The 15,811-nt window shown below is 49.1% G+C and overlaps 1 protein-coding gene across 2 annotated transcripts in view; it reads left to right on the plus strand.

Annotated features, from left to right (window-relative positions):
- The first annotated feature begins 612 nt into the window (after positions 1 to 612).
- The window catches only part of RAB31 (RAB31, member RAS oncogene family), a 120,610-nt gene continuing 105,411 nt past the window's right edge, over positions 613 to 15,811 (plus strand). Inside the window, exon 1 of one of the 2 annotated variants that reach the window (XM_001489527.5) lies at positions 613 to 1,203. In XM_001489527.5, the coding sequence (XP_001489577.2) occupies positions 1,165 to 1,203 (39 nt within the window). In that variant the 5' untranslated portion in view covers positions 613 to 1,164. The remainder of the gene's footprint in view (positions 1,204 to 15,811) is intronic. The other variant, XM_023647464.2, reaches the window with a different exon arrangement.

Genomic DNA, 15,811 nt, shown 5'->3' on the forward strand with positions numbered 1-15,811 from the left:
TCAGTAGGAACAAAGCCAGATAATCAAGGTGGGTGGTTCACTGGGGGAATGGAACTATTGATCAAAACTGGCAAGTCAGGGGAGAGGCCTGAGAGTTTGGGATAGAGGATGAAGTTTAAAAAATCCTGAAATGTCAGTGCATTATTCAGGTCGATATGTTCAAAAGACTGACATTTCTATAGCAGCTACAAATGAAGTCGTCTGAGTGGATGAGGTACACTGGGCCAAGGATGGGGACGGGAGCAGGGCAGTCCCCACAAGCCTCCCTGACTGTCTGGAGCCAGAGCCTCTCCTTATTTCCTGGTTAAGCAGAGAGGCAGAAGTTCTGCCGGGAGCTGTGCATTTCTAGCTACAGTGCTGAGGGCTGCGTGTCTGCCCAGGCAAGTTGGAGCATTTTCTATACTGAGCACCGCTGCTTCCTCTCTTCAACGCGGCTTTCCTTCCTCAGACATGGACGCGCCTGTTTTGGAGGGAGGAATAGATCGTCGCTTCTATAACCATTTTCAACCAGATATAGAAAAATCAGAGTGCAGAGCTGCACGGGAGTAAATTGAAGCCCCGGCATTAGGAACTGCAGTGGAAGGCGGGCTGCAATGTTAACCCCTCCCTCTCATCCCCACTGCTGTCTCTCGAGCGGCTTCGTTTCTGCCGGGAACCTAGGGCGTCTTTTAACGATGGGTCTACGCAGACTTCCAAGTGCTCCCATATAAATGACCCCGGCTGATGGAGAATGGAATCCTCAGTGACGCAGCCAGTCGTGGGGCCAGGTCTCCCCGGGGCCGGTCCTATCCTCTGCCCACCCCACGGGGCGTTTCAGCCGGGCGGGGCGGGAGGGGCAGATGCCAGGGGGGGCTCTGTCGTGTCGGGTCCAGTTGCTGAGCTGGTCTGAGGCAGGAGGCGCTCTGCCAGGACGCCGCAGGTCCCGGGGCGGCTGACGCCGTCCGGGGCGTTCCTGGGAGCTGGGGGCCGGCGAGGTTAGACCCGAAGCCCGGGAGGAGCCGGCCGGCGGCCACGTGACCGACCGCGGCGGGGCCCAGAAATAGCAGCGGCGGCGGTCCCGCCCGCGGGCGGCCGCGAGGGAGAGGCGGAGACTGGGGGCCGCCGGCTCGGCGCGGGCGCGGCCCCGGAGGATGCTCAGCTCCTGCCCGGCCCGACCCCGAGCACATGATGGCGATACGGGAGCTCAAAGTGTGTCTTCTCGGGGTGAGTCCTGCGCCGCCATGCCGGGGACCTCCTCGTCCCCCTAGTCCGTGCGCCTCCCACGTCCCCCGCGCCCCTCCGTGTCCCCCCCTCGTCCCCCCTGGCGTCCCCTACACTCCTCTGGTCCGTGCGCCCCCCTGGTCTCCCGCGCCCTCCCTGGTCCATGCGCCCCGCTCGTCCCCGCGCCCCTGGGACCGCCCCCCGTCCCAGCCCTGCCGGGGTCTGGTTCCAAGCCTGCTCCAGGGCTTTCTCTATTCCTTCCACCCCCTCGCCGGCCGGCCGGTTTCCCGGGGTCCGGTCGGGCCTCGCCGCGCCCGGGGCAGGGCAGGGCAGGGCAGGGCAGCGCAGGGCGCCGGGACCCTCCGCGGGGGCGAGAAGAGCGGCGGCCGTCCCGGCCCCGGCCCCTCCGCTCGGAGGGCTTTCTCCTTCGCTTTGATAATTTCCTTCCGGCGGAAACTTCAAGTTACTCAGCCAAGGCGCCGAATCCTTTTTGCCTCCCGGGAGCGATTGGTTTATTCACTTTTCTTTAAAGAAAGCCCAGCCAAGGGTGAGAAAACGCGAGGCGATGACCGACTGGAAGGTGAAGAAAGTGGACTATAGAGCGTTGCGCCTGGAAAACTTTAGTGCCGCGGGTGAAGGCGGGATGAGAAAGGCCCCCTCCCACCACTTCCCTCCCAAAGCGGGCCGTTCTGAGCCCGAAGAAACGCGAAAGAAGCCAGAAACGAACACCCGGGCCGGGGGAGAACACCCGGGCCGGGGGACGCAGGGCAGCCCCTCGGAAACCGCCCCGGGGCATTCAGGAACGGAAGAGTCATTTTCTTGTGGGTGCCCAAATCAAATTCCAGAATCACCTCTTTTGGAGGAGCTGGTTTTAAGCGGGGTTTTCAGCAGCCTTTGGCGTCGATGCCTAGTGTACTGCCCTTGGCAAAGCTGGTCCCCTAAGAAAACCGTCTCCTGAACAAAGGGCAGCAAGTGGGTAGTTCTTGTTTGTCTCAAAGAAATACTGACTGGCCTGTCAAGATGGATGTACAAGAAGCAGATAAAGAGGAAATGGTTCTAGGTTAGGACTGAATTGTACGGGACCAAGGACACCCTGCCCCCCACCCCGGGCTCTTCTGGAACCTTTGGCAGGACAATGTTCTTGACTGTCTCCCATCACCGTCCTTTGCCAGAGCTCCGTTTACACTAGATTGGCTGGTTGTCTGGTTCATCTGAATTCTGGGGCACCTGGCAAAGGCCCTGCCTTCCCTGTTACCTCGGCTCACACTGCCCAGGGGGTGTGTGTGCTCCTGCCTCCATGGCTTGCTCAGCCACAGCTGGGGTCGGGATAGGATGCTGCTCTGGTCTTCTTCTGCGGACCTTTACCAGTGTTGCAGGAGCGGGTTTCATCATCTGCCAGACTCTCCAACATAGTCCAGATGTAAATTCCAGGAGTCCTCCGTTTTCCTTGTGAGGAGTTATTTCGGCCTCGGAAGGCTTTCAAAGGCTCAGAAGGAATGGCCTGTCACCAGGACTGGCCTTGGGAATAAATGGAGGAGGACATATTTGGCCTTTTCCCCCTCTGTGTTCTTTCCTTTGTCATCTCCTTAGGTGGCACTGGCCCTGCCCCATCACATGAGTTATTTTCAGTTTCCCTGCTTTGAGATGAGTCTCTCTATCCTTCCACGAGGAAACGGATCAGGTGGAAAGAGCCCCGAGTCAGGAGGTAGCAAACCCGGGTTCTCGTTCTTTCCCACTCACTAGCTGTGCAGTTTTGGACAGCTACCTCGGTCGCCTCACCTATAAAATGGAAGTAATAACATCTGATTTTTTAAGGCAGAGGACTATACCAGATGATCTAAGGTACCAGGTACCGTTTCCTGCTAACCTATGATTCCAGGGTGACAGTTAGTAAGCCTGGGAGATGAGAAAGCTGGAGGAAATCCTGTACGTCCTTTTCTCTTGTCTCTCAGAGTGAAACACACTCTTTTCGTGGCTCCCTGGACACGGTGCCTCACCTTGTTGGCTAGTTCCTTGCAGCGGCTCTGCTGGTAGGAGGTTGGACCGGAAGAAGAACAGTGCCAAAGCAGAGCAAGACGGCGTCTCTGGGCAGACCGAGGCTTTGAAGCATCAATCATATCACACCACATTCGTGGCCGCCTGTTTTTGAGTGCCTCTAGGCTTTAGTCTTACTGAAGTCAGAGGATATCTTCTTTGAAAGGGCCAATAACCTCACTATCCACACTGAGTAATATTTCTTAAGTCCCCTGTTTGGCTGGTCCTGTCCCGGGCAAGATGTGTGTGACAGGCTGTATTCTCAGCTGCTCATGCAAATAAGGTGATTCTCTGGGTGAAGTAGAACCTGGGCGAGGCCAAAGTCAGTTTAACTGCCTTGGGTTTCCTCTCCTGGTCTGAGAGAGAAGCCTGTGGGTCAGTGGCTGGAGGAGGCAGTCAATGCCAAATCGAAAAGTCCTCTCAACATTTTAACGGGAGCCCGGAGCTCCTTTGTTCTTTGTGTCAGGAGCTCTGTCTTTTCTGGATAAAGTCTTGCGTACAGCTAGCCCTCAGCTTCCTGTTTTTTAGCCAGCACCACACCTCCCTGAAGTCTCAGTATGACCAATACCCTAACAGCCACGCCCTCTGTTGGGATCACTTTCTCTTGGGCCCCTAGAGAAGGTGACAGAGAAGGCGGACCTCTTAACTCAAGTCTTGCTGTCTCACTGGAGAGGCTGAGGGGCTCGCCTTCTGGTGCCCGGTGTTTGCCTGATTGTTGGGGGTTTCTTGGGGCCGTGCTTCCCATCGAAGGCAGAAGGTGGTTTTAGGCATGGGCAGTGCAGACTTTTATCCTGCTTGGCTGCAGTCTCCTGACAGGAGGGTCATTTGCAAAGGTGGACGCGAGAGTGGGCCGGATGGCACATCTTTTCTACCTGTCCCTGTACCTTTCAGAACCTTGATGTTAGGCTTGTCTGGTCTTATTTCTTTTGGTGAGTGCTCCCAGATGGGATTGACAAACAGTCTGTGGAACATTCTCTGAATGCCTTGTGCTCTTGGAAAAAACCCAGGACCCGAGAGCACGGGGGTTTAGTTTGGCTACCTGTTATCAATTCTCAACCCTTGTTGTTTTCATGGGTGGACTTTCTCATGTTGATCCCAAGCCTTTGTGAACTTTCTCAACTGGGCTAAGCTGGGCCGACCCCATGAGTCTTGTTCTTGCCAATAAAGTGCCAATATTCCTCCTTTGCAGTTGTTACTAGTATTATGAAACATGTAGCTTAAAAACAACACCCTTAAAAACAGCAAAGTATGTCAAAAAAAAACTAACAAAAACAATGTTGAGGCAGCAGCTGTTCCAACCCCAAAGGTGGAAAGCTTCCCAGTGTGCGTTTTAACCCACATCACCACGTGGCAGAAAGCAAGGGGAGGGAGAGGGGGTGGGGAGAGCAGCGGGAGGACGGGAGGGGACGATGTTTTATTATTTCCCCTGGGTGTGTGTGTGCGCGCACACTTAAAAACCGCTTGTGGATGGAATCCCAAAGAGATTGATATTTGGACTTTGGTTGTCTTGACAACAGTTTGGAGATTTCTGCCACTTCCTCAACAGCTGAGTGACAGGACTAAAAGATCGCGGAGGGCGTCCCTGCCTCTGGTTAAGGAGCTGGGTGAAGCCTCTCCTTTCGGTCTCTGATAGGATGTGTGTGGTGCTTAAACACAGAGCAGTCAGATACCTGGGATGCGGTGTGACATCTGGGCAGTGGGGACTTCAGATACACGCAGGGCCTTTACATGGAAGGGCTGTGTGATCCCTGACGACACTAGGACCCAAGAGGGGGATGGACTTCTGCTCATAGTGAGGCAGATCAGTCAGAGCTGTGGACCCCCACGTGGACTGCTTGGAGAGATAGTGAGCACCCCGTTACTGGAAGTATTCAGTAAAGTGATATGAATCTGTTAGGGTTATTGTGGAAGGACGAATGCGTAGGATGGGGAGGAGTGGGTGAGGCACCCATCAAAATTGCTTCCCAAGTCTGAGATTTGGTTAGCACACACATTTTTTTTTCTTTCCCAGAAACTAGCATATCTCTTGCGGCTGTGCAGGGAGGCTGGCAACACAATTTATTTCTTACCAAACCTGATTCCTCTAGTGAATTGAACCCCTTGTGGAGCGTGTGCTTCAGTGTTGGTGTCTCTGGGTAGAGAATGAGTATAAATGACGCAGTGGGCTGTCTCCAGCAGCGCCCAGGCCAGTTGATGGAACCCCTCAGGACCCCTTTGTTCCGGGCCAGCATGCCTGCGTCCCTCTCTCAGCTTTCAGAGCTCAGCGCCTCTGGGTGTCTCAGAATTGTTTGTGGAGCATTTTCACCTTCCAGTGGTCCCCCCCCACCCTCATCTGTAGCTCTCAGGCTGTGCCCACCTCTGCCCCGGCCCAGCATCCCTGCTATAATGACTGTGTCAGGTCTGCCTCAAGGCCATAGCCATTGGAAAATAGAAAACTTTACGTTTTAAGCTGCTAGGCCATAAAAAGATTTTGAGCTCATGCATTAGAAAAGGTCTTCAATTTAATTGTGTCCAACAGGTTAAACTAATTTGGATGCTTGCATGTCTATGCAAATATTCCACTTTCTTTTGTCTTCGTTTTTATAATTTATAATATGTGTTTGAAAATGGAATAGCCATTCATTCACTCAACCATTCACTAGTTATCGAGCGCTTCTTTCGTGCTGGGAGCTACGGGTGGCTACAGGTGGGCAGGACAGCGTGATCCTCGTCTTCAAGGGGTGCCCTGCCTTTCCTGGGACGTGGACACACCAGCAGTGAACTAACCGACATCGCTTGTGTTGTGGGACTGCACTTACCACCGAGCCACGCACAACAGAAGTGACAGAGTGTGATGATGATAAATATTGACTGTTGTCCATCTTACCAGACGTGAGGGACAGAAATTTTTTGCACAAGGTCTGTTTTAAGTACCTGCTGTGGATAGGTGCTGTGCTAGCTCTGCTGGAGATGGAAAGTGGGGGGGAGAGGGGGGCGCGTTTCTTGTCCCTGCTCAGAGGAAAGGCTCTTGGTTGGGCAGGAAAGACAGGCATGAGCACAGGAACAAGCATCTGCAGCGATGGGGGTGAGTGGGATGCTGCAGACACCATGTGGCCTGGGGAAGACAGTGGAGGTTGAATTAAATACAACGCGGGCTGGGAAGGGAGCAATCTGGAAAGGTCTCTTGGAGTGGGAAGGATTTGAACAGCCCCCCCGGCTGGAGTAAGGCTTTGACATGAGAGGAAAGGCTGGCGTGGACCCCGGGCGCCAGGGGAGCAGGCTGGGTCTCAGGTATTTCCTGGAAGGCTGGGGCAGGGAGAGTGAGGAGCACAGCTGTGCTGTCCCTTTGATGCCTCGGCCCTCTAGCTTGGGGGCTTTTACTTTTAACTCCCTTTTCCCCATGTTCTCTTTCGAAGACTTTCAACCTTACAAAACAGTTGAAAGAGTACAGTGAATGTCTAGACCCTTTACCCAGATCAGGAGGGATAACATTTTGCTACTCTTGCTTTATCTTTCTGTCGCTAATGTATGTAAATACTAAATTTTTTCCCCGAACCATCTGAAAGCAAATTGCAGACATTATGACACTTCACTCCTAAGTACTTCAGTATGTATTTTTTAGGAAAAAGGACATTCTCCTGCACAACTGGAATATCCTTATCTTACGCCCAAAATTGAACACAGATAAGACAGTAGTATCAAGCCTACGGTTCATTTCAGTTTTTCCAGTTGTCCCCGGATGTCCTTTACAGCTGTTTAAAAAATCCAGGATCTACTCAGAGATCATGTATTACATTTCCTTGTCATGCCTCTCATCTAAAAGAGTTCCCCTCCTTTTTCCCTCCACGACACTGGCGTTTTTGAGGAATCCAGGCCAGCTGTCTTGTAGAAAGTCCCAAGATCTCCCTTTGTCTGATTGCTTCCTCATTGCTTCTTCCGGGTTAAGCGTTTGGGCGAGAACACAACATAGGTGATGTTAAGTGGTCTTATTTTTCATGTGCTCATGTATAATGTAAAAATATTCCTTCCCATTTACCTTGATGACACTCATTCAAAACATATGTCCTCGCTGCTACCAGTGCCAGGCAGCGCTGTGTCTCAACAAAACGCACACAGGGCTGTGACCTTGTGGAGCTTATGCTGGAGCAGGAAGGTGGGAAAAGTAAATTCTACGGCCTGTTAGAATGTGGTAAGTGTTACATGGGAAAAAAGACACAACACAGAGCCAACGCAGAGCTGGACGAGGGGTGTGGGAGCTCTGGGGGTCGGGGAGCAGGTTGGTGGGTGCTGGAGGGTTTGTCTCTGTCAGTGAAGGGGGGTGGGGGTGCAGCGGCATCTGCCTCTCACTTCCCCAGGGGTTGACTTTGCTTCTGCAGCTTCAGTCCCAGGCGTGGCCCCTGAGCTGCTGAGAGGAGCTTCTGTCCTGAGGAGCCACAGTTGACTTTCTTGCTGCCTAACTTGGCCAGCAGAAATAAGGAAAAGAAAAGTGGGATTTAACATCGGGGTCACTGAACGAGTTTCTCATTGTGGAATCTTCTGTTTCGATGAGTCTTTTTCTGATGCACTTCCTTGTTCCTGATGCCTCAGACCTGCTCTGATTCCTCTAGAGGTCATGAATGTGGCTTCTCCTTGCTCAGAATTTCACCCAGAAGGGAGCCTGGGGCTACTTTCAGTTCCCCCCAGAGGCCCCCAGAAGACTTGGGTTCTCGGCAAATGGAATGGGCCCTGCAGGAGGGCAAGCAGACCTAGGGGAAATCATTTCCCTCCCATTTTCTCTTCTTTCAACAAGATACCAGAGGGCTGGATCCCTTTGTATCAACAGTAGATTTCTTCTAGAAGAAAAAGGTACCTGAATTCTCCAGAATTCCTTCCTTTCTGCCCTCGTGGATTCACTATTCTAACTAGGATCTCAAATAAAATGCGTAGTCCTGAAAACTGCCTCTCCTGAAGACTCCACTGGGAGGGAGGGAGAGAGAAGAGAGAGGGAGTTGGGGGCACTGGCGTGTTTGCCCGGGGGAAAGAGCAAACTGTTCCTGGTTTTTTTCTTCTAGTCAAACTATTGGCCAGGGTATTTGCATTTATGACAAGCTTAATTAAAAAAGTCTTTTTTTATTTAAAAAAAGAACATCGCATAGCATCAATACTACATACTTCATAGATACTTCATTTTAGCAGCTAAAATATTTTTTAAACTTTTTCATAACAAACTTCTAAAAAGCTATTTTTTTCCTCGTTACAAAGTAATCCATACTTGTTTTAATTAAATTTTGAATCTACTTATGAGGTAGGGGAAATGATTAAGTAGTGAAATGATAAATGTTGATTTTGGTTTGAGATCATAAAGACCGGGATACGGGATGGTCCCTTAACCTCATTTCTTTATAATGACGGATGATCGTACTGACCTGCTGATGGCTTGTTTTCCTCTAGGTCGTTTGAAATCCTGCAGGTGTGAAGACATCATCCTGCCTGCGTCCCTCTACCTCCTGGCTCACCTGCTGGCTCTTCTTTCCCTGATTTTTGTTTTATATTCACACAGCTGCTTTTCTACGTTATGATCAACACCGAGCTCACCATCCTGCTCCATATCTCTTCGGTTATGTCTCTGTCCTTTTCTGCCCCAGCAGCAGCATTTTCTTCCATCATTTGGTTGTTTTATTTTTGCCGCTTCTCATTGAGGAATCCTCGGCCCATCCTCCTTTGGAGAGGTGTCCAGGCCTTAGTTAGCTCCTAGAGGAGGATGCTTCTGGCTCTGCTTTTCCCTCGCAGCCCCCCTCGGCCCCTGCGGAGGGGCAGAGTGCCGAGTGCGTCAAGCTTTCCCCCTGCTGCAAAAGCAGGCCCGAAAACCGGCCAGGCTTACCCTTTGGAGAGTAATGCAGGCATTTTTTGGGTCTTATTTTGGTTCTAAAAACAACAAAATGTAAGGTGTATAAAGTAAATGAGGATTTGACTACTGGGTCTTGTGCTGTGAGGGATGAATAGACATACTTACTGGAGAGGTGTCGCGCGGCTGCTCTGCGGTAGGAAGGAGGGGACTCCGCCCCTGACGTTTGCAGTCCAGCAGTGCACTTGGTCTGATAGGTTAAGTAGCAACACTGGACAACCCCGTGGGATGTCATGTGATGCGTGATTGCCAGATGTTTGCAAGGTAAGGGCCGGGGGAGTTTGGGAGTGCCAGGGAGGGCGCGTGGGTGCCTGCTGATGAGCCGGAGGGAAGTGTACTGTTGGGCGGGTGCAGGGGAGGGCAGTGTTTGGGAGGGAATGGGAGTGGCTCTGTGCACATTATACACGCAGGTACAGGAAGAGGCTCCGAAAGACTCGGGTATCAAGGCGGTTATCCGCGGGGAGTGCTGATTTGCGCTTATAAATAACTTATTCTTTCCCTTTTCTTCTTACTGGCTTATTTAGTGAGCACCAAAAATTTACGGCAGGGCCCAAGGACATGTTTGACCCGTTAGAGATCTATTGGTTGTTACTGGAAATAACTGATAATGCAATTGGAAAGTAAATTTGGGTCAGACTGTGAAGGGGCCTTGAAATGTGAAAGTTTGTGCCTTAAAATGGTGAAATGAGAGGTTTGTCATTGCGGGGACTGACTCTGATTGGCTTATCAGGGCTGTGCTTTTATTTTTCAATGTTTAAAAAAGATTATTTTATTGAGGTCATATTGGTTTATAACATTGTGTAATTTCAGATGTACAGTATGTCGATGCAAATAATCCATAATCAGTCTATCAATCAAAATTGGGGCAAGTTTATTATGGGTCTCATCTGAGGACTAGCCCCGGGCCTTCGTTCCCCAAGGAAGGAGGGGCGTCAAAGAAGTGGGGTGGACAGAGTGGTTATATACTGTCTTGGGACAAAGAGCATCCATCACATATGACAGGAATGTCCCTTTTACAATAGTCAGGTGATGCTTAACTGGCACAGCAGGTTGGTGGTCAGCAGATCAATGGTCACAAGGTGAGCATGGCAGGTCAGCAATTAATCCTTAGTGTCTGGGAAGAGATGCTTATCCTTAAAGAAATGCCGATATGGGGGACGCTATATCCTTAACTTTAAGGGCAGCATTCTGTCTTTGGGGCACAGTAAATGTTTAAAGCAGATGTACAATGCCTGCTCAAAAGGCCGCGTCAGGCCCTTTTGGAAAAAGAAGGCCAGACTGAATTAGTTTTAACCCAAATGTCTTCCTCATATACTCCAGTATATCCTATTGCTTGTCACTTATTTATCAATCATTTTATATATCAGTTTCTGTATAGACTGCGTCATGCTCACCACCAGTAGGCTAAGTTTTATCCGTCACCATACATATGTGTCCCTTCACCCCTTTTGCCCACCTCCCCCCCAACCCCCTTCCCCTCTGGTAACCAGTAATCTGTTCTCCTTATCTATGTGTTTGTTTACCTTCCACTTATGAGTGAACTCCTATGGTGTTTGGCTTTTATTTACCCAGGTTGTTACTCAGGCTCCTTCTTCCACGAGGGAGGCAGCCACCGCCTTTGGGGGCCAGTGAGGGACCTCTTCTGTGGAGGGCACAGTCTGCCAATCTGTTCTGTGGGGTCTGCAGATTTTCTGTGCCTGTTCATTTTGATGCTGTTCTTTAAAAAATAAACAGAATTACATTCTAGATCTCAGATGGTCATCCTGTAACAAAAGTCTGTGTTATAACTTCAATGACCATTAAAACTGGCTGATGAGAAAAGAGCCGAGGCAGCGTTAGTGCAGAAGTAATGCACTGGGGCCACCTGAAGACGGAGTGATTCCATAGCGAAGGCCTCAGGTGTTTACTGGGTGCCTGCCATGTGCGCTGTTGTAGGGGGCGGGCATACAGCAGGTAACAAAACGAACCCATGGCCCCTGACCTCATGGAGCTGACATTCTAGCAGGGGTGACCAACACACATCCATTCCTAGCATGACAGATAGTGGTGAGTGCGGTGGAGAGACAGAAAGCAAGGAGGGGGCTTGCGAGTGCTGGTTAAGAGTGGTGGCTTTAAGTAGGCGCTTGAGAAGGGGCTCACTGAGAAGACTTTTAAGTTAAGATAAAGAGACAATATTCATGAATTGTCTGGGCCCTCCTGACAGAGGGGACCCTAAAGCTGGGGTGAGGGTGGGGCACGCCTGGTGAGTTGGAGGACCAGCAGGCAGGCCAGTGTGGTTGGAGCAGAATGACAGTGGAATGACAAAGAGGTTTGGGGCCTGATCATGTGGGTCTTTGCAGGTCAGTGTGGGAACTGTGGCATTTTCTGGGAGCCGATGGAGGTTTTTGTACAGAGCAGTGATGCGATGTGACTTCCCTTTTACAAGGATGGCCTTAGCGGCGGTGTGGAGGGTCATCCATGGGAGGATGCATGCAAGGGAGCTGGTGGGCGGTTGCTGCCATTGGGCTGGCGAGAGGTCACAGGGACTTTCTGCAGGCTGCAGCAGCCTGGGTGGTGAGCCGGCTCCCATTTGGGCTGCTTTGAAGGTAGAACTGAAAACTTTGCTGTCAGACTGTGTGTGGAGTTCGGGGAATTAAGCCATCACATGGCACACGGTGACAGAGCGTGCTGACCTCAGAATCCAACCACAGCCCTGAGCCATTTCAGTTCAGCAGAGCAACATCATCCATCATTGAGACTAATATTCATTTGAATGTTATTGATTTTATAGTTTAATTCGTACTTAATTAATAAATTTATCTTTATTTTGTAGTTTTAGAATAGCAAAAAGATTGTGTGTACTTTTATTACTTGTCTATATTTACATATTAATTAATATCTACAGTGGGGTCCATGGGATTGCTTTTCCCCTAAAAAAAAGCCTATTGAGTCTCAAAAGGGCCTGAGAAACACTACTCTCACCACTAAGGTAGGCCCTGGGCTAATGGAGGTGTTGTTCCCTCGTGAAGTGTCAGAGTCGTGGCAGGGCTCTGGGAAAGGAAGCCTGCCTTCCAGGATCGTGGCTTCCTGGGCACCAGCAGGGGAAAGGTGAAGGAGTGTTCTGAGGTATGCTGAGTGTCGGCCTGCGGTGCCATGCCCAGAGAAGCAGGCCCCAACTCGACAGAGTTACTGCCTTTCTAGTGTGACACAAGTATTGGACAACCTTGAAAATCCTGGGTCCTTCCACGTGCATACGCACTTGAAACCTCAAAGTGTATGTGGCAAAATTGAGCAATGAATGTATTAGGCTTCTAAAAAATGCTCTTCTCATAAAGGCATTATTTATATAAGCAAGTGAATGATGAACTCAGTCATTTAAAGATCTTACAAAATAATTCAATTTAAAAGGAACTAGTCATAAATATGGGATATAAATTTTTTAAAAGAATTTAAAAAGATGAATTGTATTATTTCTAGACCTCCACCTCATAGGTTAATCTTAGTGAAATAACTGAATATATAATATTGTACAATAAAATCGAAATATTTAAAAAATATTGTTGTTAAATTTTTAATTGATATAATTTACTGATTTCAATATGTTGCTGCTAGGAATGAATTGCATTATTGTACTTTCGCTTGCATCAGCCCTGTGCTTCTGATTTGTTAATCGTAACTGTTGTGTCTTAACTAACCAAATGTGTACATCCTGATTCTTGCTTATGAGCAGTGTAGTTAGACACTCTGCTTGTGCCTTCATCATGTGTCTTGACTTCTTCCTTATTAAAGATATCCAGGGGCAAAAGAAAAACAGTAATGATAAATTCACAAGCACTGTAATAATTTGTAATTGCCTCTCCCCTTAATCACGGCAGCATCAGTAATAGTTGAGAAGGGTTGGCGCACAGGCCTGGAATGGAAGCCAAAACTTACCCTGTTCTTTCCCACTCAGGAAAGCACTTCAGAGTGCCTTTGATTAAGAATGATGTCGCGATGCAGAGGAGCTTGAAGGCGCTCTAGACTGTGAGATCACTGTAATCATAACAGCTGCAGTGTACTGAGGATTACTCGTGTGTCACATACTCTGCTGAGTGTTTCAGTTATCCATTGCTGTGTGACAAACCACCCGAACTTAGTGGCTTAAAAGGAGGAGCGATTATTCTTTCTCCCAGTTCTGTGGGTTGGCTGGGCTCAGGTGGGCAGTTCTTGCTTGGGGTTCCTGTGCAGTTTCAGTCAGATGGTGGCTGGAGCTGGAGCCATCTGAAGGTTTTGTCATTCATGTGGCTGGTGCCTTGGGCTAGGACGGCTGGATCAGCTGGGGCCAACCAAGCATCTCTTTCTGCGGGGCCTCTCCGTGCAGTAAGCTTGGGCTTCCTGCTAGCATGGAGTCTCAGGGTAGTCAGACTTGTTGTGGTGGCTGGCTGTTTCCAGAGGGAGTGTTCCAAGAGCTTCCGGTGGAAGCTAAAAGGCTTCTTGTGACCTCGTCCCACAGATCCTAGATTGTCATTTCTGCCACATTTTATTGATCAAGCAAGTCACTAAGGCCAGTGCAGAAGCAAAGGGAGGAGAATTAGACTCCACCTGTTGACGGGAAGAATAGCAAGAATTTGTGGCATCTTTTATCTCCCCTGCTGAATAAGTGCTTTGCATCCATGACGGCATTAAAGGACTTGTAAGGGCGCGTTCTGCTATTATCCCCATCTCACTGGTGAGGGAACTGAAGCTCAGGGGTTAAATGACACGCGCAAAGACTCGGTGCTAGTAAATGAGGCTTCGTGGGTTAGATACCAGCTTTGTGCGACTCTAAAACCCAATGCACATAGCCTCTTTGCTGTGCTGCAAACTTTGTTATTAGTCACAACTTACTTGTTCACACTAAGCATGTATTAGGGAGCACACCAGTGGTTCACTAGAATGGTATTTAAAAAATAAACGGTCTTGTATTAAAAAAAGATATTTTAATAATTGGAACCAGGTTTGAAGTACTTCCATGGGAGAAAAAGGCAAATTCCCACAATGTCAGGATCCTGGCCAGGATTTTGGGGAGGTAAGAGGACTGTTTCTTGCTTCTAGGAATTATCGGAGGTGAAGAGGCAGTGCGTAGTATCAGAGGTGCTCGGATCTTGATGACAGTGAGAAGGCCCTGATACATCATGACAACACTAATTCACAGTGACAATGACAACAAAACTGCCTCGTATCTGCTGAGCACTTTACGGTTCCCAGTATGCTGTCCGTATGTTGTTTCATTGAATCCTCAGACAGCCCTACGTGGCAGGCATTTTGTCCCTGACTGTGGGTGTGAGAGACTGAGGCTCAGCGATGTTGGCTGCCTTGCGTGGGGTCACCGAGCCTGTGCGTGGGGCCGCCTGGAGCCAGTCTCTTGGGCTGGTGCGCATTTCCCAGCTCGCCCCTCCGGGAAGCAGCTGCTTTCCTTCAGTCCTTTTCTTCCTTCGCTCTCTCTTAGATACATGTTAAGCGCTCTCACTGGGTTCAGGAAATGTCAGTTTGTGAGTTGTGATCAATCTGTCTGGAAGGCCAACCTGCTGGATTGTAGGGGCCTGTTAGATGTCAGAAGTTTCTAGGTCTGCCCTACAACTGACACGGTTGTGCGGGTCACTGCAGTGCAGTGCAGTGGAGAATGGAGGCGCCTTGGGGTGGGCAGACGTGGGTACTTATTCTGGCTTGGCCACTTGCTAACTCTATTCCTGTGGCAAACCTGTGACTTCTGGGGCTCAGTTTCCTCCTTGTAAAATGCTGACAATTTGCATATAGAATCCCTCTACTAGGGAACCCTGCCTGGCATATTATATTAGAAAAATTTGCTTACCTCTTCCCCTGAAAACCATTTTACATCCTGATAACCTCAAAGCTTGGAAAGTTTAAATAGATTCCTCCCACAAGAGCACCTCCAACTAGAAGTTTGCCTTGATCTGCTTTGTTACGGGGTCTGGGCAGGCACAGGTGCTAAGAAGAGCTTTTGATCTATTACAAGGTACTTTTTTCATTAATTTGACCAAATTTGTAACATACTCTTTAAATTTTTATGTTGAAGTATAATATACATACAAAAAAGTGCAGACATCTTAAATATAGTGCACAGTGGATTTTCGCAGATTGAACAGACCGGTGTAAACACCCAGATCCAGAAACAGAGTAATACCAGGCCCTCAGAAGCCCATCCTGTTCCTCCTTCCAGGCATTATCCTTCAAAAAAAGAAAAAGAAAGAATAAAAGTAACCCACTTTCCTGATTTCCAACACCATAAAATTATTTTTGCTTGTCTTTAAATTGTAATGTATACTTACTGTAGGATCTTCATTATTTTGAAGTAACTGTGCTAAAGTGATGTTGTTTAGTAGAAATTCCCAGAGCAGGAGCCTCCCAACTCGTGGGCTGGGGCTGCCATCAGCCCACCGAGGTGCAGGACTTGGATGCTGGCCTTGGCAGGCTGCCAGCCACCCCCTGCCCGTGTGCCCAGTGCTATAGTAATAATATCATTTTCTGTGTTTGCCACCACGTGAAAGAGGTTGGAAAGCAATGTCTTAGGAGAGCTATTTTAATCAGTTAATTAAAATGAGAAGCATATTGGTTGTAGATAAATAAGCCTTTTTCAAGTGTTCAAGGGTGTTTGAAAACCATTCTACCAAATATTCAAAATATTGTTTCCATTTTAAATGAAGAAAACCTTTCTATGAAAAGAACTTTCACCACCATCAGTCTTTCTTAAAGTTC

The sequence above is a fragment of the Equus caballus genome, chromosome 8, assembly GCF_041296265.1.
Source record: "Equus caballus isolate H_3958 breed thoroughbred chromosome 8, TB-T2T, whole genome shotgun sequence".
Taxonomy (NCBI): domain Eukaryota; kingdom Metazoa; phylum Chordata; class Mammalia; order Perissodactyla; family Equidae; genus Equus; species Equus caballus.